Source organism: Arvicanthis niloticus, chromosome 3 (assembly GCF_011762505.2).
Source record: "Arvicanthis niloticus isolate mArvNil1 chromosome 3, mArvNil1.pat.X, whole genome shotgun sequence".
NCBI classification, from domain to species: domain Eukaryota; kingdom Metazoa; phylum Chordata; class Mammalia; order Rodentia; family Muridae; genus Arvicanthis; species Arvicanthis niloticus.
Window position 1 is genome coordinate 4,464,699 of NC_047660.1, and position 23,830 is coordinate 4,488,528.

Below are 23,830 nucleotides of genomic sequence, written 5' to 3' on the forward strand. Positions count from 1 at the left end.
CAAGAATACATCACATGCAAAGCTCTGAAGGAAACTCAATATAGTCCAAAAATTAAAAGTTGTATAAGAAATATTTGAAGGAGGAGAATAGATATCATTGGCCTTACTCAGTTATGAAATCTACAAACTACCATGCTAAGCTGCCAGGAAGGAATCTCTCAGAGATATAATAATGATATAAATGTCACAGAGGTAACCAGCTAGTCTCTAAATGGATGTGTGCCCATCCTACAAAAAGAAATTCATGACTACTACCATAAATCCAGTCGAAAACCCATCCCTAAAAAGTGGACCCTAGATTGAACTTACTACTTTTTGCTAAATTAAAACAACACTAAGCTTCCTTTTTAAATATTTATACCCATACATGAATGTTCTTTTATGTCTTAATTGGAGAAGTGTCTCTTTGTAATGAACAACAGTGAATGTAGAGACTCATAGGTGCTCAAGGGAGAAGCCCTAGTATTGAGTCTGCCTTCTCTAATACTCAAATACCATTGTAGAAAGGGGATGCAAAAGTATCTAAGATCTAGAAGATAGGAAAAGGGGCTAAGAGATGCTATTCTGGGGGGCATGGAACATGTTGAAGTCATGGTCTCATTGGGAACTGAAGTGGCCTCTACTGGATCTGCATAAGATAGGGCCTGTCTGCAGTCAGGCATGGGCCAGGGACAGCATAATGAGGTTGAACCACTGGTTACTGGGTGGTTTTGGGAAAGGAGCAGCCATTGTCTTTGGTTGTAGGCCCACAAGGCCCCAAAGGACAATTCTAAACCCATGGTCCTACATGTGACTCTATCTAACTTCAGTGGGTCATAAAACAAAATAAAAAATTGTGAATGTAAAAAAGGCATTTATAAGGAGGAAGAGGAGGTTGGATAGGGAAGAGAGGAGACAATGGGACTGGGGAGGGGTATGAGAATACCCATAATGCATCTCACACACACACATGAAATTGTTGAAGAACACATTTACCTAATGAAAAATATGAATGGAAATATTCCAGAGATAAATACTTTATTAGATTTAATTTGTATGTCATTCCAAGCAGAGTGATGAAATCTTGCACCTGTTTTACCTTGCCTGGGATATGAATCATCATGTGCAGAGTATTCATACACACACACACACACACACACACACACACACACACACACACACACACACATATGTTGTTTGCCATGTATACTATCAGCCCATTAGTCTCCTGGCTGTCTTAGCTGCACTTCTCATTGCTCTGACAAAGTACATGACCAACGGCAACTTAAAGGAGGGAGGATTCTTTTTGGTTGGTGGTTTGAAGGTGCAGCCCATCGTGACGGGAAAGGCATGACCTCTGGAGTGGCTCTTACCTGTCCCAGCAGGAGTGTGACCAGCCTGTGTACCTCTGGGTGGATTAAGGAGTAAAGAAATTACACTTAGATGGTACTCAGACATCTTTTCCTTTTTCACTTCTTGTTCATCCTGAGACCTGAGCCCACGAGATGTTGACACTCACATTTTGGGTGGATCTTGGCTTAGTTAATCCTCTTTAGAAGCACGTCACAGACAAATCTACAGATTTACCTAGATTTCTAATACTCTGGGTATTCTTGCTCACTCGTGTTGAAATTATAGTAGGCATCACAACTGTCAGTCCCATTGCACTTGTATCTTGGTGCTGGGCTCAACTAATTCTTATTTTAAATAATAATAGTCCCAAAGACCAAGTAGTGGTGTGACAATTTTGAAATGTCAAAGAGAAACTGTAAGGTGCCTCATTTAAATGAAAATAAAAGATGAGTTGGGTGTTGTCTTGTGTCCCTGAAATCCCAGTACTTTGTTGGGGGAGGTCAAGACAGGGGGAGTGCCTAGAATTCCGCACTAGCCTAGGGTACACAGCCAGAGCCTATCTGAAAAGAATGTAGTCAACAACAATGAAAAATTAAAAGTGAAAGTAGATCATTGAGATCTACAATACAAATGAGATGTATGTCTAATCTTCACCTACTTGGACTCTCTGATCATAGTTTCTAGGATAAGGGTTACGTGGTGGGAGACTAGTGTATTTCTAAGATAAATGAAGGACGTAAACCTTAAGGTTTCTAGGTTTTTCTCTTAGATTAGGTTTTCCTTGGAAGTCTGTAAAAGACCCCCTGTCTTGTGTGTGTGTGTGTGTGTGTGTGTGTGTGTGTGTGTGAGAGAGAGAGAGAGAGAGAGAGAGAGAGAGAGAGAGAGAGAGAGAGAGCTATGAGTATGCATGTATCTGTGTGTACATCTCTGTGTCTCCACATATGTGTGCCTGTCAGTGTATGATTCTGTGTTCCAAGGGCTTGAGATTACATGTGTTTATTCTCACTGTTTTCTGGATTGGATCTTGAGGTTTTTACAGTTCTTAGACAGTCAAGTTCTCCCTTTGTATGATTCCCACTAGAGAGAAATTTGGTCAAAAAACATTTTCTGATGAATAAAAATTCTCACCCATATACAGAAAACTGCAGTTTCAACTTCCATGGAAGAAAAAGAAAATAAATGTGCTACTTGAGGGGCTGGTATGCAAGGGGAATTTTTCTGCTCTGGAATTCCCCTCCTTGATATATTAAAGGAGTTATTTATTTATTTATTTATTTATTATTTCGACATTCAATTACAGCAAAGTTTAAACGTGTGGCGTGGAGAGGATGGCATTGGCCACCATTTTTGTTTTTCTTCTACTCTGGCTTCCTATTGTCTTTCTTTCCCTTCTATTTGGTGGGCTCCACAGGTCCTCTAATACACGCCTTTCCCTGCATTAGCTTCTATCTTACCTCCTCTAGCCTTTATCTCAGCTCTTTCCCACAGCAGGTGGCATTCCATGTTTTGTGGCCAATTTTAAGGTACTCAGAAGGGTTATGCAGAAAAGCACAGTTTTAGAAGTTGATGTGTTTGAGAGCCTGTGAAAAGGTCCCTGACCTCACAGACTCTAAATGGCTTCAGTGCTCATATTCCTTGTCTTTTATGGCTTTTACTGTTTCACATTCAATAACCACATTTATACCCATAGCATGATTTTCCAGAGTTTGACTAAGCTGATCTTGTAGATTCGATTTCCCTAAATCTCTTGAAGTATTTAACTTTTATTTTAAATTTTGTATCAAAGTCTGACAAAAACACCATGGAAAAGAATTGTTCTTGACATCACAACAGTTTAATATGTTAACTTATTCATTAACTTGTGCTTCACATCAATGGGAATCCTCAGTTCTACAAACTATCATTTTTAAATAGCAATAAGGATTGATAATGTCACAATATAGTCTCCTAATAACCAAGTTCATACATACTGCACAGAAACAAACAAACAAACAAACAAAAAACAACTGCTAGGAGAAATAATTTGTATCTATTGAATGACTATCTTACATCTAAAATGGGGTACCAGATAAAGATTTCAATTTTTTCTAACATTGATTTGATACATTAAAAAAGATGAAGAAAGAGGAGAAGGAGGAGGAAGAAGAGGAGGAGGAAGAAGAGGAGGAGGAGGAAGAAAAAGAGGAGGAGGAGAGGAGGAGGAAGGAGAAGAAAATGCAAGCAAAATTCAGAAAGTACTTCTGGGAGAAAAATCATGGCCACATGATTCAAACAAAGCATGACAAGGGATGGAGGATGTGTAGTCATGACTAAGTCACACAAAGCTGCTTGTCAGGACAATGTTTTCCCAGCAAGAGCTGAGGATTTGTAGCCCTGATCTCTGGCCTGTCATGAGTTTCCACAGTGAGACAGAGCATAGATCTTAGGGAGTCCCCATCAGTGTGCCAAAGATAGACACTTGCAGTCTTTCCAGTGGAGATTGGAGAAGGCTGGCTCCAGAAAAACCTGCATGTCTGTGTCTGCAGATTCAGCATTCCATCCGGCTACCACAGTCCTCATCTAGAAGTGCAGAGGGTTGCAAGCCTTGCTGGTGTTCACAACAAGCCAGTCCTCAGGATTCTCAGCACCTCTGCAGGGGAGGTCAGTTCTGTCAGTAGATTGTGAAATGGGCCCATGGGTATTCTATCTGAGAGGCTACAAAACTCAGAATGGCCCTATTTGCCCAGGAGGGCTCATTCGGTTTCAGAGAATTTATTCAGATGTGTCCTGGTGAATATGACGAGAACAGAGCTGACGTCGGCTAGTGTCCAGTAGACACAGAGCAGTATAAAAAGGGAAGCCAAAAGTGTTGAAGAAGGAACCACTGGATGCTCCCCAGAAGTTATGAAGTAGGCAGAGCCAGCAGCTGCATCCAGCCCAGCTACCCAGCCTGGAGGCATTTCAGGTGAAGTTCTGGTGACAAGCAGAGGCACAATAATGATGGAAAAGGAAATTCTAGAACAACAGCTATGATCACATCAGTGTACTCTTGCCGGTGTCCAACGCAGATCTCCATTTAGTTCAACTCCCCTGCCCCAGTCTTCAGACCCTGAAGTTTACCTGAGGCTCTGATCCTACCTCATGGGTCACATCCCTCTTTGTGTTTTACTAAATGGCTAGAAGAATGTAGTCATGTGTTTCAGGGCTGCCCTTCATCCTGAGGACAAAAGCTGCATCTTCACCGTGTTTCTATATTACACCATGGCCTGGCATGTATTTTAACCGTCATCTTTCTCTCCTTGGGTAATCTGCCACTCACAACCCTACTTTCTTCTATAGTTGCGCTATAGTCCAGAGTCTGGGAAGAAATCTGATAATCTGAGTGAAGCTGCTTATTTATTACAGCTTAAAGCACTTCCTCTCTCCATTAATGGGCAGAGGAATCCAGTGAATACCAAATAAAATATATAAGAACTGTAACAATGTGAGGCTGATGAAACACCAGCAATTCGGGGAAGTAGAGGGAAGGCGTCATTTCGTGAGCAGAGTTCCTATTGACTGTCCCTTAAGCTTTCCTAATGGGCAGCTACTGATTGTGAGCTTCTTGAAGGCTGAGTGCCCCATTGGGTGGTATGCTCATCCCCCCAGTCTGCATATTGGGTCGTTTGGGTGTGGGATAGTGTTGGCATCCAGATAGAGGTATTTGAGTGTCTCCCCTGAATTTCATGTGGCGTTGTCAGACTCCCCTTTACTACACTCCGTCTGAACATTTCATTCTAGTGAGAGGCCCCGTCACTGGGGGCAGAGCTGAGAGCACACGGGACTGGCCCATGGCATTCTCTAGGTCTCTGCAGCTCTACAACGAGTTGGAAAAAAAAAGACAGAAATCAATAAAGATTTAGATTTCATATTCTTGCAATTCTCAGTCCCAGTACTGATGCCAGGCAGCATGCAGTAGTGGGAAAAGCTCTGAGGCTGAGAGACCAGGGGCTCTGAGCAACTTTCTTGTAAATGAACGAGAGCAGAGAATTCTTTCAGCATCTGAATCCCCCTTCCAAATGGTCAAATGTAAGAGAATGAAAATGCCAGCCAGTCTATCAGGATGTAGGCAGCCCAGACGAGATACCACACAGAAATGTCTTAACAACATTAAATGCTGACACAGCAAATTTCAATCTCATCCTATGTCAAGTTGATGAGAAAATATCTGGCATTGAAAGGACTTGGGTTTTTTAATTTCCTTTTTACACTTATGGACTAATAGGTTTTTAAATTCAGCATTAATTTCCCATTGTTTCTCTAACAATAGAGCTCCCATAGTTATCAAGACAGCTGTCAGTGAATAATAAATACACTAGTTTTCTCTGCAGCTAGGTGGCTAATGTTTAGATTCTAGCCAGTGAGACATGACTGTAAGCAATATCTGTGATTCCCTCTGCTTCAACTCCACTATCTGAAGTGAAGATAAGATGGCTGTAGCTACAGCAGCCACCATGGGCCAGAAAGTGGATGCCCTGTTAGGATGAAGAAACAATAAGAGAGTATTAGTTTTCTCTCTGTTCAGACTTTTAAAACTGTTGTGTTAATGATCTGAATAAATGAAAATTTTTACTTCAAACTTTTGAATAAGTTTTTGATAGAGAAACATCTTCAGATTTTTCAGTAACTTATAATTTTCCTTAAGTGTTGTCAACATTGATTGGTAATGTTATCAGTTATTTTCTCCAATATTAAAAGTAGGCTTCCAGGAAACCAGAAGGAGACCAAAAAGTGTCTGTCTTAGTCCATAACAAAATGTGTATCACACACACACACACACACACACACACACAGGCATGCACGCACGCATGAGCATTCGCACGCACACACAAACATACACACACACACACTCAAACACACCACACACACTATAAAAATGTGAACAGGCATACAGACACACATATGAAATTTCATAATATGTAAACATGCCCTTATACCTCCCCAAAATGTGAACAGAGAAACACAAACACACCATATATATGACACACACACACACACACACACACACACACACACACACACACACACATTCTGCAATCCATTTTTTTGTGCTGCTTCTGCCAAGAGAAGGGAGAGAGGAAATGCCTGGCTGGGAACTGATGGAGTCATAGGAAGTAGGGTAACCTGAGGATCGTTCTTCCTCTTCTAAGGCTTTGGGAATCTATGCAGTTAGAGTTGATGTGTTTTGGGACCTTAGGCTTCCCATGCATCCTTATCTTCCTGGGACTGCCACTGTCATTGCTGTCTGCAGCAGCACCCAGCGTGGAGCTGAACATTCAGTCTCCAGAGAACACACTACATCCCACCTCTCCATTTCTACCAATGCAGGATGCTGGAGACATGACAACTGTGATGCTCCCAAGTGGAGTCACATGGGAGAGGGGGCCATGCTGGTCTTTCCAGTTCACTTAGCACTGGCCTGAGGGCAACATGGAGATGGTGTCTCTTTCTCATGTCATCTTGTTCTCTGCTCTCAACTGGAAGGAAGGCCATATACCTTGTGTAGCTAGCAGTGAGGTCTCAGCAAACCTTCTGATATAAGCCCCAAGGAGCCAGAGGAATAGTGTGAAGGTAGCAGGAGCTTCCCCTAAGAAGTCTTTGCCAAAATGTACAGTAAATATAAAAGAATCTATCTGATGCTTTCTAGCCTGTTTTGATTTTCCATTTGAAAAAATACTGAAGGTGTGAGTGTGTGTATGTGTGTGTGTGCGTGTGTGTGTATGTGTGTGTGTGTGTGTGTTATCACACACATAATTGATGGAAGTGGCACAATTTTTAAGTTTCTCTTTGTGGCAGACCATTGGATCTTAACAGCTGAATGTGATCTCATCCATGCCTGCTGACCCCTTCCCTCCCTGCTCTTCCAGGGGCTTTGATGTCATCATGAAGAGACAGGCATATGTTTTGAGAGGTCTCATCTCTGCTAACTGAATAGCCACAGTTAATTGTCCACTTCGAATTTACATCTGTGTGTAGCTCAAAAATTACAGTTGCCAAAGAAGTCATCCATCCCTCCTTCTCACAGTGTGATGGAGATGAGGGGAGACTTACCCTGAGGAGAAGGGCTCTGGATCACTGCAAGTGTAGTCTCATCTCTTTATGCCACCTTTGTGGATCGGGGACAAATACTTCAGACTAATAACATCTGGCTCCTGATATAAATGGCAGGGAGACCTACACTACATGTGAAGCACAGCGTAGCTATGGATCATGTGCTGTGTGGACAGTCAGGTCTATCTTGTGATCTCCATGGAAATCTCATTCCATCTGTGGCCTTCATTTTCTCAGCTATATAATGAAGAGTAGCAATATCTACCTGGTTAGTCTGAATATTATATTATAATATAATATTATATAATATTATAATATTATATTGACAGTGCAGCAAGGGGATTCTCTTAAACATGACATAAGAAGGCCATCCAGTGATGTCATTTCCTGCCATACAGTGGATACCGATCACAGTGAGAGGGATATCAGAGCCACTTCTCCACTGGAATCTACAAGAGATGCTGGCTCCCCTGCATTAGGCACTCCATAGATACTGGGGCATGATGACTTTTCAACCCCAGAGAAAGCATTCTGAAGGCTAAGAAGTGGCTTATGTAAAGCTGGCTTAAACATCAAATGTGTAGGACATCAATGAAATAGGGTTTTGGATCTGATTTAGGGGTCTCAAGCCTTTGGCCTTTGGCTGCTTAAAAGGATTGATCTTATCACTGTATTGTAAAACTTCTACCCTCTCTGATCTTCCGGGTGAATGTGAGCTGAAGTCTTTTCTATCCCCTCTCCTTATTCCTTTCCAGAGAAGTGATTGCTGCTGGGGATTGAAAGGGTAAAACCAAGGAGCCTAGGGCAATTCAGCATATTTTTGGTCCAGTTTTGTGCACTGTAGCTTGGTTTTCCGGTTGTAACCATAGAACAGGCAATAATCATGCAGGAAGATAGAGGTTTAGAGACTCTGCAAATATCAGGTGCGGCATCCTTCTGAACCCCTGATGTAATGGTCTCGTGGATGCCGTGCTAAATGTTCTTACCCCATTCTTTTATTGACCTGGGATGTGTTACATGTACTCATTGTTTTAGCTCCTGTCTTTTAAGCCAAGTTCTTTGACAACATCTTTTGTGATAGCAGAATTCCAAACCTGGATGAGAAGGTATCTGCTCCACAAAGGCAAAAGTTTACCATTCTTTCAACAGCTAAGGTCCTAAAGCTAGTTTTAAAATGGAGGGTTTCTCCCAGTTTCCTTGAGCTCACTCTTTTAATTTGTTTTTTATTATTCTTTATCTGGAACATCAACAGTAGTAAAGTACAATCTCCTTGGTCATTACTAAAGGAGTATATTCCTGAATATGGCCCACCAGGATTCATTTCTCAGGGCCACAACCAGCCAGCCCTGCCTTGTGTCCAGTCCTTGTGCCCTAAAAGGTAGAGTGGACATGTGACTTAGGGCTTTAATCTCAGAGGCTGTAGTCTAGTGCTCTCTAGCTATGGTCAATATTACGGTAATTTTGTTTAAACACAACTGTAGAGACAAACCCTGCTATTCATGATGTAAACCTCATGTGAATGGTTCCCAAGTTCAAAACTGGGTAACAGGGTCATAAAAAGACAAAGGATCTTTCTCTCTTTCTATAAACAGACCAAAGTTCTACTGGGTGAAACACGCTGCATCCAGTAGAGCATCCAAACCATGGTTTTGGTTTTCTTGTGTGCTTCTGTGGGTTCTAGGTTCCCAAACTGACCCATTGGGAGTGGCAAAGATACTACAGACTTTCTCCTTTCTGAAGCCTCTTTCCTGACCCCCTGTACGGTGGTCTGGTGGATATATTTCCACCCCCACTTAATATCAGTGATCAGAAAATGTCTAGAAAAGAAGGAGGGCAAGATGGAAAAATCTCCAGCTGGATTGAAAATGAAGACAAAGAGGAAGCGGGTGTCCAGACTAAGTCACATAAAGCCAAAGGTCCTCATCATGGCCCAGCTTCTCCAAAGTAATCCAAGAGAGGGAGGAGGTGCCTGCTTATCTCCCTTCATAAACAGGAGCAGGCAGAGGGTCACCATCTAACCACCTGGCTGTTGTAGTCCTCAGTGACAGTCCCCTCTATGGCCCTCTCCTCTTTGGGCCACCTATGTGCTCTGTGCTCTCGCTGCAGCCTCCGCTCCTCCCTCCTCTTTTGGCGGTCCCTCTGGTGCTCTAGCTGTTTGGTGTGATGGTAGCGTTGCTGGAAGAGATCTTTTGCATACTCATAAAGCTGCATGTCCAGAAAATTCAGCTCCTCGATGTGCTGACGGGCTCCATCGTTGATGTCCACGTTGGAAGCCCTCGTGATGTTGAACTGTGTGAAAGGAGAGATGAACTTAAGGTTGAATGTCCTCTCAAAGAGAAACTGTGTCTTCCTCTGGAATTCAGTGAGCCCAAAGAAGGCCATGTTCTTTAGGTTGTTCTTAGCACTCTGCAGCAGGATGGTGTTCCGCTCACTCTCATTCATGAACGTCAAGTTGTAGCAGCCCACCAGGCTGAGGTCAGCCAGCATGCGCACTTGACGGTTGTTGGCCAGGTTGTAGCTACAATCCATGAACTCTCGCAAGCTGACCCCAGACCAGTCGTCCCCAGGATAGCAGGTGGGCAGCTCGTCAGGGGTGGGGCTCCTTCCATCACACATATGGAGAGAGGTTTTCCATGTGGCCCCTCTCTGGACATGTTTCCATTCACTCAGGTAACGTGACACGGGGTCGCGCAACATTGTGATGTAGTAGAAGTTCCTGGAAGAGATTAGAAGAGAAGGACAGTGGTTGACAACAGTCATATGGGCATTATGAATCTCTGGCGTCTAGAGCAGTGCCGAGTGGGTGGGCTCTACTGACAAATGCACTGACAGAATCTACATGCTTGTCTTCCTGTCATGACCCTTGAAGTGTCAGCACTGAGTTTACGGAGACTTTTCTACCCCATTGGAGTGGACAGGGATCGGTGGGAGCCAAGAAAATCCTCCATTCACTCCTTCATTCCCTCAGCAGTTAGTCTGGATACATACTGATGGATTCAATATGTTGCATTTAGAGTAAACATGCATCACCCATCTGAAGTGGAAAGGTCCTACCCATTAACTGTTTTATTTGAGCCTTACACCAAATTTTCTATTGTATGTATTGTGTGTATGGGAAACATACAAGGTCATAGAACCAAAAATTGCAAGACCAAAACCTAATCCTTTTTCATCTTTTCTCATGGCATAGTTACGCAGATTGTAAGCCAAGAAAGGGAGAGGTTAAGTATCCATCACACCCTTGTCACTTGAAGTGCTTCAGAAGGTCTGCTTGTCAAAGAAGCCACAGAAGAGACTCTGCACAAGAACAGGGTATACATGAGTCCTCTGAGCTCCATTTCGGAAACCCTACTTTTCCCATTGCATTTCCATGGAACCCAGTTTGATCCTAAGTCAGTCCCAGCTCAGTCCTGCCTCACTACTACAGGTGTGCTCTAGGGATACAGGGCCAATCATATAAACTCAGATTTCTCTGGGGACACACATATGGTTTCATAATGTTCTAGGAAGAACCTCAGGCAGCCCCAGTACAATGCCTTGCATACTTCCCAGTGGTCAGAAAGCAGCCTGCTATGCCCTGAAGGGAAGGAGTATTGTGCATTGTTTCTACCCTCTGCTTGGAACCCAGAGGAGAAGACACAGTCACAGGAGCTTCATCTGTCTTAGTGTGTGCTCTTTGAAGAAGCTTGAAATAAAGTAAGCAGATATTTTGACATGAATATGCACACACACACATACACACACATGATAGATAGATGACAAATAGAAACATGATAGGTGATAGATAGATAGATAGATAGGATGGATAGATAGATAGATAGATAGATAGATAGATGAGATAGATGAGATAGATGAGATAGATAGATAGGTAGGTAGATAGATAGATAGACAGATGAGATAGCTACAAGATAGGTGATAGGTGCATAATGGATACACAAATGTGATAGATAGGTTATTGGAAGATGATAGTTACATGACAGGAAACTAGATGTGATAGATATATGATAGATAAATAGATTATAGCTATGTAGATATAGATATAAATGATATATAAATAAATGATAGGTGAAAATAGCTGGTAGATACTTAGTCAGTAGATAATCTGCTAAATCACATCTTGGCTGCCACTGCATCATGTGTATTTTGTCAATACTTGCAATCAAGCAGCTGTAGAAATTACTTATTTAGACATAAATGACAAGGTCCAGCCTTATTTCAAATAAAGGCTGTCACTCTGTAAAATTGAAAAAAAATAAAGATAGGCGAGGTTGGGAAATGTCTCTGCCTCCCTGAGTTGTCACAGTACTCTTCTCCACCGCGGCTGCAGGTGGAGACCCTCACATCAGGGGAAACTCTAAGACATGGTAAGATGCACTGTCACAAACTACCACCAAATTGCCTTTGGTAGGGGAATGTCATCACTGCTTGTAAAATTTTGAAGAGAGAAGAAGACAAAAATGAAGTCACATTTTATAAGAGCTCAGTGTCAACAAAGAAGATAATGGAAAGAAACCCCACAGACCCATGGAAAATAAGAAACTAGTAATTTTTAAGCAACAAAGCCCAGAGGTGCTTGGTGAGTGAGGAAAGGATAAAGTACGGGCAGGAGGCTGATGTCCAAGTAACAGAAATATGTTACTCGAGTCACATGCTCTCCTGTACCACTGAGGCAAAGTATCTTTCAAGATTGCTGCAAATTTTTTCAGTTTTGTCTTGCACTGCAATGATAGATGTTTTATTTAGATAAGCATACTTAAGTGACAGGATGCAATCTCTCTTTTTTTTTTTTTTTTTTTTTTTTTTTTTTTTGTAGACTAACACTGTAAAATGCCTGGCATGCCTTCAAGTGGTCAGAAAGTGGCCATACCCTGAAGGGAAGGAGAATTGTGCTGTGTGTCTACCCTTTGCTTGGCACCTGGAGGAGAGTTGTAATAGCTTCATCTGTCTTAGTGTGTGCTCTTTGAAAAAGCTTGAAAGTAAAGTAAGCAGATAGTTTGACATGGATACAGACAGGGTAGATAAATAGATTAGATAGATTAGATAGATAGATAGATGATATATGTATAGGTAGATCATAGATCATACATACATAGATGATAGATAGGTGATAGATAAGTAGGTAGATGATAGATCATACATACATAGATTATAGATAGATATAGATATAGATAGATAGGTAGGTAGATGATAGATAGACGGATAGATGGATGCACAGTACTGCTAACACAGATGTGAGTATGCACTAATTCTTTTAGTTTTTATTTAGCATTGAATAAACTAAGAATTTGAGAAGAGATCTTCAAAGATGACACTGGTAGTAAGTTAGAGAACTTGGACTTAATCACCGTACTCCATGAGAATTCTTTCTTTGTCATCATATCACGACAAGAAAGAAAGCTTCTGGAAGGAACATTCAACTTAGAACTCACTTTACTCGGCCAAGATAAACTAGATAGAAACTCTTTACATACTCAGCTATAACAACAAAAACAAATAGTTTGAAGGTGAGTTTTTTTGCTCTGATTTTTAGAAATAATTGATAAAGTATTTTCTTTTAAGCTATACTTTGTCTGAGCTGTTTTCAATGAAGATCCTTACCAGTAGGCAAACCAAATGGTTTAGAATGTGCTAAAGAAACTTCAGAATCTTAACCAACCCTCAGTCCCTTTAACTCCAGAAGGAGAATTTCTCAAATCCACAAGCTCTCCAGCCTGCACCTGGCATTGCATGTCACCATTTTCATAACTTGGTCTTTTCACATGGTGTAGAGATGGTGCACCAGTGGAAAAATGTGCCCTAAAGTATCGGGAAAGAATCAAGAACTGCACGACATGACTTCCACGGTTCCGTGGCTTATCAAGTTTCAGCCCAGAGTGGGTTTCATTGACTCCAGCTGAGTGTCAGGGCTCATGGGGAGCCGTTGTTGACCAACTTCAGCCAGAGTAGGTTTCCTCGCCTGCACCTGAGATTAGATGACCTCACTTTGTGCCTAATGTGGGACTGCTTGACCTTTCTCTCCCACAGCAGATTTCATTCTGCAAATAATTTTATAGTAACTATTATAAACATGGTACAAGACATACAGAAGTATCTCAACATCAGCAAGAGCCAATGGCAGTAAGATTCAAGTTCTATTATCTGTTTCAAATCTTCTATTAGCCAAAATTTAAAAATAACAGAGTTGGGGGTGGGATTTGGAGGTCATAATTCCAAAGTTAGTGACATCAAGACCTGAGTCAATCTGAGGAATTATGAAGGAAATGTTTGATCTCACTTGAGACTACTAGGCATAGAATTCTTAGTAACTTTGCTTTATCAGACATTAAATGAATACATGATCTTAAAGTAAATTTAAAAATGATCTTATATTCAAACTAAACTATTTAACTTCATACTACATTTAGTGATGCCTAATGACATAAAGTCTCAGACATTTTTGAGGTTTCCTAGACAAAGGAGTCAACTTGTAAATAAAATTCAATCTGACACTGAGACATAAATTTACAATACAACTCCTGCACCCATGCCTTCATGACCACTGGGGAAAGGGGGCAGAAATACGGCAGGAACCAGAGGAACAGAAAAATTGTTGAGAGATTGTGTCTATTCTACAGGTGTGAGAAAAGTTACATTCATGAAGTTTCACCAACATGGATGTGTAAACATGACCTGAACATGGAAGATATCAACAGACATGCTAACTTGACTGCGGAATGCTCACAAGCTCTAAGGAATGCTGAGAGGAAGAGAGCCTTCCTAGGAGAGAACATGCCAGTTGATCATCCGATATCAAATGGTCAGCCCTGCAAACATAAGTATAAGGGACATTATACGGACTGAGAAGATTGTATTCTATAGAAACACACACACACACACCATACACACCACACACCACACACACCACACACCACACACCACACACACCACACACCACACACCACACACACACACACACACATACCACACACACACACACACACACACACACCACACCACACACACACACACACACACACACACACACACACACACACACACACGTGCACCCGCCCATGATTAAAGTAAAGGAGTTATGAATCTGAAGAGAGCAAGGTAAATATATGGAGGAACTTGAGGAAGAACGAGAAGGGGGAAGTTATGTGATTATATTACAATAAAAATTAAATTTTAAGGTACAGTGAAAGGAACTGGAGAACATTTGCTCTGATGTATTCCAAGTTGTCCTAACTTGCAACTTTGGATGCTGCAGGCTAACAGAATTTGAGAAGTGGTTTAGTCAGATTTTCACATGTCTATTTCATCTGCTTTGTCTTGTAACGCAGCCAAAATACAGATCAGAAAAACTATAAAAATAAAATTATAGAATTGAAGAACATCCAACTAATGAAGATAAAAAGCAAATTAAAATGATTTTTTTTATTATCTCTAATTTTTTTTCTATGATTTGCTTCTTTGACACATTCAAAATTTAGTAAACCGTAGTGAAATGATGTCTGTGTCTGGGTCACACACATGTCTGACTTTAACAGAACAAAGCTCCATACCAGTTGTCCCTTCCTGCCATAGTTTTGATCTGGAATGTTTTTCTTCCCCTGACTCCCATGTGGCCACAGCCTAGTTCTCACCACAGTGTGTCTGGAAGACCATAGAGCTTGTTTATGTTGAGAGAAAGCTATTTTCTGGCAATGTGTCCTGGGATGGGTGTGTCTTGGATGGGTGTTTCCTGGGATGGGTGTGTCTTGGGATGGGTGTGTCTTGGGATGGGTGTGTCTTGGGATGGGTGTGTCCTGGGATGGGTGTGTCCTGGAATGAGTGTGTCCTGGGATGGGTGTGTCCTGGGATGGGTGTGTCTTGGGACGGGTGTGTCCTGGAATGAGTGTGTCCTGGGATGGGTGTGTCCTGGGATGGGTGTGTCTTGGGACGGGTGTGTCCTGGAATGAGTGTGTCCTGGGATGGGTGTGTCTTGGGATGGGTGTGTCCTGGAATGAGTGTGTCCTGGAATGAGTGTGTCCTGGGATGGGTGTGTCCTGGGATGGGTGTGTCTTGGGACGGGTGTGTCCTGGAATGAGTGTGTCCTGGGATGGGTGTGTCTTGGGATGGGTGTGTCCTGGAATGAGTGTGTCCTGGAATGAGTGTGTCCTGGGATGGGTGTGTCTTGGGATGGGTGTGTCTTGGGACGGGTGTGTCCTGGAATGAGTGTGTCCTGGGATGGGTGTGTCTTGGGATGGGTGTGTCCTGGAATGAGTGTGTCCTGGGATGGGTGTGTCTTGGGATGGGTTTGTTGGGAGTCAGGTCCCTTCTTGTTCCTCAGTTACTTCCTACCCACTGTATTTGAATGATAGTGTTCTACCCTTGCTCTCACTTCTACATTCCACCTTCCCACAGGCTGAAAAGGAGCAGTGTAATCAACACCAGGCTAGGACCATAGAAACTGAGCCAGAATCAACCTTCCTTCTTTTAAGGATTTTTGTCTCAGGCACTTTGTTTTACTGACAGAAATGTAGGGCATCTCCCTGTGTCTGAACAATGCAAACTCGTTTTCTTCTGCTCCCATAATTGTCAATTCAGGCCCCAGTAAATGTCTTCATTTTCTTGAGATGTCAAACTTTAGTTTTTAAGCTTACTTGTTTAATAGTGGAATGGAACATAACAGATGTTTTGAAATGATAAAGAGAAAGGGCAAGCCTAGGTGGCCATGGTACAAAGGCCTCTCCTTGGTGACTTCTGTTTCTTTAACTCCATTGCCTACACCTAGACTGAATATTCTCTCTCAACATCTCAATGCCCCTCCCTCTCCCTCTCTCCCACTTTTCCTCTCTCCTGCCCCATCTCTTTCCCTTATCCCTCCCTGCTCTCCCTTTCCCCTCCCCCTCCCCTGGCTCTCTACTTATTTTCTGATAACTTACTAATCCGTTTTCCTTCTTTCAACTAACCAGGCATTCACCAAACATTATTTGAGCCTTCCCTCCCTCACATAAGCTCTGTGGCTAGGCACTGGATACCTCTGGGATTAAAGATAGTGTTCTCATAGAGACTTTAGGCACCCAGTTATTTTGATAAAGTGAGAGAAGTTTTAAATACCAATTAAAGGGCAGATCTGCCAATCTCCTTGAACCAGAGCAGTTCTTAAGAAATGTGACTCTGTCTTGTTGGGAGCATCCTTTCCACAGAGCTTCTACTTGCCATCCACTTCATTGAAACTTGAGTGAATTCACTCAAGAAAGCTTAGAGTGAACTCTTTAGAATTGCCAGACGTTTAGCCCCAGGACAACAACGACAAATTCATGTGTGCACAGAAAAATCGGGAAATGGATGCTGTTGTCAGTTCAGTAATTATTTTACTTGATCATAAGCATATGGTACAGCATGGTTTATTGAGGTTCCAAGGCAACAGAACACACATTTTTCAATGTTCTCATATTAAAGTATTCTAAATACTACACAGGGGAATTGCTTTCTTCTTTCACATGGAAGGTGTTCACTTCATTCTGTGCTCATCTCTTCTGGCTTAAGTCAATGCTCACAGCCCTTCCCCTTGACCTTACTGCCTATGTTATTTCTTTGCACTTCATAGGTAAGATTCATGAAAAAAAACAAGCCTTGGCTTCTCTAAGCCTTCAACTGCCTTTCTGAATAAAGCTCATTGTACCTTGTGTCTCACAGCAGCTAAAGGCAATGCCCAGCTCACACAGGTGCTCAAGAATTGATTGATGGACCAAAGAAATTGAGGGCTGCATGGAATGCATGCATTTGGGTAACTAAGGCCAACGTTGCCTTTAATAACTATGCCTTCTTCCCTCTCACATCCAACATGGTTTCATTATTTTTAGAAGCAAAAGGGTGCACGGAGAGTAGAATGATGTAGATTTGATTTTGTTGGTTGAGACAGAGAAGGACGTCAACACAGACAAGGGGCAGAATGTTGACTATTTCTCAGACAGTGGTTAATTAGTAACAATTTGGTTTATTTTAATTATTATTAAAATGATTTTCCTCCAACTGCTTTAAGAAAGCAAGTTCATTGTATAAAATGTTCCATTTTCAAAAAGCCAATGACTTAACTGATACATGTCTATCAACAGTTTGCTGTGTGTAAGAAACCTTTCTGAAAATTGTGGAGAAAATGATTTTAAAATACCCTCAAGTATTGGTGATTTAGATGTGCTGGGTTAGAAAATTATATTAACTGAAAAGTTATTGATGTAAAGAGTAGAACAAAATATTTAAGAATGTTCTCTTCCTTGAAGAACCGCTAAGGTAGCTTGTCCATGCCATGAGGATCATGTTGTGAATTGATAAATGTTTGTTTTATATATAAATAAATAGTAGAGACTTTAAGCTCGCCCATGGTGTTGAAAGCAAAATGTTCCAGGCTCTGAATCACACTTTGACTGTAAAAATCGTAAAAGCACTGTCTTCATAAGATCCATTTAGCAATAGTATTAAAGATTGGTTAAAGTAGTAGTGGCACAGAGAGACATTCTGAAGCCACGTGAAGAGACCAGCAGAGAAAAACTCCTGGTAAAGGGAAGGGGGTTCAGGACAGATTTAAGAAACCTGACTTGGTGACTTGTTTTTCTCTGCCTTTGGTAGCCTCTGGCTACATCTCTCTTCTCGTAGCTTCTATTTAATATTTCTCATTCACTGTTGTGAAGGGAGCAGAACTAAGATGGCGAGTGGGTGTAATAAGGCGTGTAAGATACTTGAATCGCTTTGTCTGGGGTAACTGAAACAGCATTCGCTGTTGTCTACGGCGACGACTTCACAATTCAGTAAGAAAGCAAGGGAAAGAATTTACAAAATTCCAGGCTCCCAAATTTTAATGAAGATGTTCCTCCCGTCTCTAGCTTAAACCAAATAAAACCAAACAACCAGATTATTGTCATAGTATCACACTTCAATAAAAACCACGTTAAGTGGGGACTCCTCTGCTCATGTGTCTTTGTTATCGACTTCTGTCCTTGTCTCCTCAGCCAAGCTTGAGTCCTCCTATACACTACCTGTAATTGTAGCAGCCAGGGAATGCCTTCCAATCTCACAGGCTTCATCATAACTTGAAAGAGAGAACCTGGCTTTGCCTTTCTTCCCCCCTCAGAACATAAGTCACATGACCAAACGGATCATGGATGCTCCATTGGCCAATGATTATGGAAGGAATAAGTATACAAAATTTGTCAGCCACTATTTTATTGATTTCTCAACTGTGTAAAATAAATAGGAAATAAAAAATTTCTCCTTCCTTGTCTTGCCCTACAGACTTCGATCTGAGTGTTCTCTGTGTAATCAAGTCTGTTCAAAGTCAGTGTCACCTGAACATCCAGAGCTGTGGTAAGGGAAAGTCTTGGAAGGGGATTCTTGGTCTTCACTGTGGGATAGGCATGAGTGAAGTGTCCATTCTCAACATGAGTTGACATGTGTCTTCTAAAAGAGGCTCTTATCCCTCTCTGCCCTGCCGTGTGGAGTCAGTCACCATACTCAGAATGGAATCAGTTCTTCCTCCCTCTTTAGTGTCATGTGTGTATGACGGGATGCCTGTTCTTCACGCTCTCTGCATAGCATGATCTTCCTTCCTCAGTGAGTGCTTGACAGTCTGTCTGCTCTTTGACAAGGCTTCTGAAGAAAGGGCCCTGTATGCAAGCCTCGAAAGCAAGTTAAGAAAGCAAGGATGATCTTAGCAAGTGGGAAATTAGAAAGCATGATCCCTAAGTATCGTAAGGACAGACTTTAGGAGATTGATGATGATGTTTGTTAGAGCAATGGCTTCCATGATGCCAGCACTGTGAGCGAGAGTGGAGACTCATCATGTTCTCTTGTCTCACACAGCAGCCCCGTGGGATGGCCACCCCATCAGCTCCTCCCTCACTGCGACTTACAAAACAACAGGACCCCTTGGCAGAGGCACCTGTGTTTTACTCAATGATCTTCAGTCTCACTCTTTGAACCTAGTAAGTAAGGGGTTCAAGGGCCACAGGGTGTGCAAGGTGTGCAAGATGTACAAGGTGTGCAAGGGGTGCCCAAAGAGCTCGCTTCAGGGAATGAAACTTAGCACCCATACTTTCCCTGTGCTCCAACCCTGTCTTTAAAGCACAAAGCTATGGAATTCAGATGTGTGGCTCTTACCAGTTTTTAAAATTTGTTTTTCCAGTAAGAAGCTCCATAGACAATTGTTATATACAAATAACATGGAACATTCAAGACAGGAAATGTGGAGAAAATTTTACTTACTTAAAATTTATATAATTACTTAGTTCATGTAAACTACGGTCCTCCCCATAAATATCCTCTCTTTCTCCCTTCCTTCCTCCCTTCCTTCCTTCCTCCCTCCTCTCCTCCCTCCTATCTTCCTTCCTCTCTCCTCTCTATTCTTCTCTCTCCCCTTCCTGACTTCCTCTCTCCCTCCCTTTCTCCTCTCTTTCTCCTCCCCCTTTTAAGAATTTGAGCTCATTTAACCTGTTTTCAACTTCATTCTAGAAGGAAATTTGTCTGTGTTATTTACTATTCTTCTATAGAATACAACATTCTTCCATAAAAAAACATAATATTTGAGTTATGCATGGCTAATACGTGGGGAAAAAATCTCTCCACTTTGCATAACTAAGCAGTAGGATTATTATCAATAATGTGATGGGAATTCTGAGCCATAGATACCGTGCTGACAATGAGTTACAGGAGAACTTCCCAGTCAGGGGCATTGCTCCTGCTACATCCTCAGAATACCTGGATGCAGTTACCCCAGTGTACATGACTTCAGGCTAAGATGAAAGGGGCCATCCACAAGGCTGGTTCTTGAGTTTCAGTGTACATGGTCACCTGAAGCCAAAGTGAGCTGAGACCAAGCTCTGCTTCTCCCTCTGGACAGTGCCCTATTGTGCAGAGGAGCACTCTAGGGACATTCCAAGACAGTCAGGTGGGGCTTTGTGACATGCAGGTATGGCAACCCCCCCCCCCCCCAAAAAAAAAAGATTTATTCTTCACATAATGAGCAGCTGGGATATCAAATTAGATACTCAACACGTGGGCTCTCGTCCCACTCTCCGTGGTTGCTGCAATATTCAAGGTGGCATCTGGATCAGAGAGACTCAACTCTCCCACCCGCTCCATGTTGGTCTTTAGAGAGTGAGCTACTGGAGATGCAGCTTGCTAACTTTAATTATGTGAAGCCACGGACTCTAAACTAACCAAACAAAAGCAGGAAATAGGAGGCCCCAGAATCGTAGGGTCGTTTCAGTCGCTAACTCCTCCTTCCCTTGAGTAAGGGGATGCATTTATCAGTACCGTGGATTTTAAGTCCTGTCACGTCAGTTTCTTATATTGACGTGAACCTATGAGCCTCAGACTCACTAAAATGCCATGATTTTCTGGTGCTTGTCACATTTGCTTTCACTGTACCCCAAGCGGCTGCCGCAAGCATAAATTTCAGGAAATGCATGTTCCAGGGGCTTGTTTTTGCTATCTTGCCAAGCACAGATTCTCTCAGTACAGTTTCAGATGTGCGGAGGAGGGTCCTGCTCTCATGCATTATTCAGAGACTTCCATGATTGCTCGGTTCAGAGGCGCCCTGCTTTGCCCCGCGTCTCTGGGATTTGGGCACGAGGACTTCTCAAGGCGGTCTGCAGAGCTGTGGTTTATGCATGCGGCTATCCACCTGGAGCCTTGGAGCCGCCCTGGAGTGAGATAAGGCCCCATTCAGTCTCCCTAGCAGCTCTAATCCCAGCCCGGCAAAGCCGAACAGCAGATAGTACACTCCGATTGTGTTATCAGGCCTGAAGTGTTCAGTCGAGAGCTCTTCTTAGCTAATTTCTCAGGCGCTGCTTTTAGGGAATGTGAGAATTACACGTGGTGGGAGCGATGAGGTGTCCATTTGTGATTCTATAGCGTTGGCCAATTTGGAAAGGAAAAGAAGTGAATCAGGGTATTTAAGAGCCAGGCACGTGTTCCAGTATTTAGATCCACATTTGACAGCTTTGGTGCAGATTTTGCCTAAAACATCACAGGGTTTTTTGAAAAGAAGAACAAGAAAGAAAGAAAGAAAGAAAGAAAGAAAGAAAGAGAGAGAAAGACACACACACACACACACACACACAGAGAGAGAGAGAGAGAGAGAGAGAGAGAGAGAGAGAGAGAGAGATCTAGATTTTTGCCTTATGTATTCTGTTTTGTTCTTACATAGTCTGCACCAGGGCTGGCTGATCACTGTAGCATGCTAAGCAAAATTACAGAGCCACATACACCAGATCTTTTCCCCTTCTTACCCTTCAAAGCAAGCACTCTGGAGGACGTTCGCAGACAATGACAAGGTGGGAAGCTGACTGGAAATGTGTAAAGTTCATGTGAAATGAAAGTCCGTACTAGCCACAATTCTGGGCAGCATTTCTTAAGAGGGTTCTGTGTCCAACTATGGACCATTTTATCCATCCAAATACCCCTTGGGCTTGCCAGACATTCAGATAGTGTTTGCGATTCTGGAAAGTTTTGACAAGCTCTTCCCTCATCTTGTCAAAGGCTGCTGAGGAGATGTAGTTTGTGACCGAATAGCTCAATGGCCCAGTCTGTTGAACTCAGAGCTCTAGACGCCTCTCAGAAAAGTGTGTTCACCTGTGGCTAGGTCACAGAAGACCTGAGCCAGGCAGCACAGTGCAAGGACCAGGTGGACACAGCTCAGAAGAGGCCGAGGACTTCAGTGCCACACGGCTCGCCGGAGACCTCGAGATCCCTAGAGCTCTGTAGAATTTACTGCAATGATTTTCCCAGCTCAGCACACCCCACAGCCCCACACCATTGTTTCTCAGACGTACACTGGGGGAAAGGACATTGGAGAATGCGGGGATTGCTGTAGTAGTGTCAGCTTTTAACTTTACCAAGGAATCTAGAGGCCGAAGCTTCAGTAATATCACAACAGTAACGCATGCTCAGAAATGGCTGTGCAGGAGAATCTGGAGAACTGCAAAGATCCTGCAATGTCACAGTTGGTTTTCTTTTGGACTTAACATAAAGTCTCCCCTCCTCTCCTCCCATACAGTCCCTCCTCTCCTTTCCCCTCCTCTTTCCTGCCCTCCACTTCTTCCCCCCTTCTCCCCTCCACTCCCTTCCCCTCCACGCCTCTCCCCTCCTCTCCACCATTCTTTCCTCTCCTTCCATCTCACCTCAAAATGCTGCAAAGATTCAGAACAGTATTTTGCACTGCTGGCTGGATTCTTAACTTGGCTATTGCAAGTCTTTCATTGGGGAAAAGAAAATTCAAAGGAAACATGAAATTCCCCTCATTTGGACAAGGTGTGAGTATATCCTTTTTTTTTTTTTTTTTTTTTTTGAATGTTGGAAAATTTCATTGAGATGTAGTGAGAAGAAAACACAGGAAGATCTGGCTCCCATTCAGATCTATCTGCTTTCCACTGGGACCTGGTAAGTAGTTGCAAGCAGAGGAACCTGTGCTCCTCCATCTTGTTTCCTGACTAGCTAAACTATAAATGAATCCTTCGTATGATCAAGGGAAGTATTCAACTAAACAGAGAATCATAAAAGACCCAGGGACACCTAAATCCCTAAATCCCTAAAAGATCAACCTATGCAGATTTCACACTTACGGTCCTCCCTCTTACAGTCCTCCGTCTCTCCATGAGTGTCAGGGCTGCAGAAGCTGCCCAAACACCGGGAATTGTAAATATTGAACAACTTATGATAATCATCCTTAAGTCTAAAGTGCTTTGTTATTTGAATAATACTTTCAGTTTTCAAAATACTTTGCTCTTCCACTCTTTCATTTTTGTACTCAGGATGTGAGTTTGTGAGACAGAGACCCAATGACACACTCTCAGTCCAGATGGACAGAAGATGAAGCTGATCAGAGAAATGACAGGACTTTCCTAAGATTAAAAACCAAGGAGAAGTAGTGACAGAACCTCCCCCCCTCCAGTCATCTTCTACACTGGCTTATTCTGTCTATTTAAACATATTTGTGATCATGCAATTCATGACAACTGCTCTACTAGGTCATTGGGGAGTAATGGATGCAATAGCAGACGCAATTTGAGCTCAAGGACACTTGAGGTCATGTGTGACTACCCCACTTTCTTTTCTTTGCCCCAAAAGATTAAAGGAAAACTCAAGATTAGTAGTGTGTGTGTGTACATATATATATAATAAAATTATATATAATATATTATATATACATATACAATAAGTTATATATTATATATAATAATTTAATATTAATATAATATTTATGATAATATTTTATAATTATATATGTACATATAATTATAAAATTTTACACACACATACACACACACACACACACACACACACACACACATATGTTTCTCTTCAAAACTAAGAGAGGAAACAAAGACTCAGGGAAATGAGCAAAGACAACCAGAATATGGATTCTCCTGTTAGAATTTTGACAGACTGTGGAGGAATCACTCTGATG

At 42.2% G+C, this 23,830-nt stretch overlaps 1 protein-coding gene across 2 annotated transcripts in view; it reads right to left on the bottom strand.

The window, feature by feature from the left end:
* Positions 1-3,144: 3,144 nt before the first annotated feature.
* Hs6st3 (heparan sulfate 6-O-sulfotransferase 3) overlaps positions 3,145-23,830 on the bottom strand; it is a 684,501-nt gene continuing 663,815 nt past the window's right edge. Inside the window, exons 2-3 of one of the 2 annotated variants that reach the window (XR_013109211.1) lie at positions 7,402-10,117; positions 3,145-5,825 (exon numbers count right to left, since the gene is read on the bottom strand). Coding sequence is in view for 1 of the 2 variants with exons in the window: in XM_034498270.2 (XP_034354161.1) it covers positions 9,409-10,117 (709 nt within the window). In the remaining variant the exon portion in view is untranslated. Of the gene's footprint in view, positions 10,118-23,830 lie in introns of both variants that reach the window. The other variant, XM_034498270.2, reaches the window with a different exon arrangement.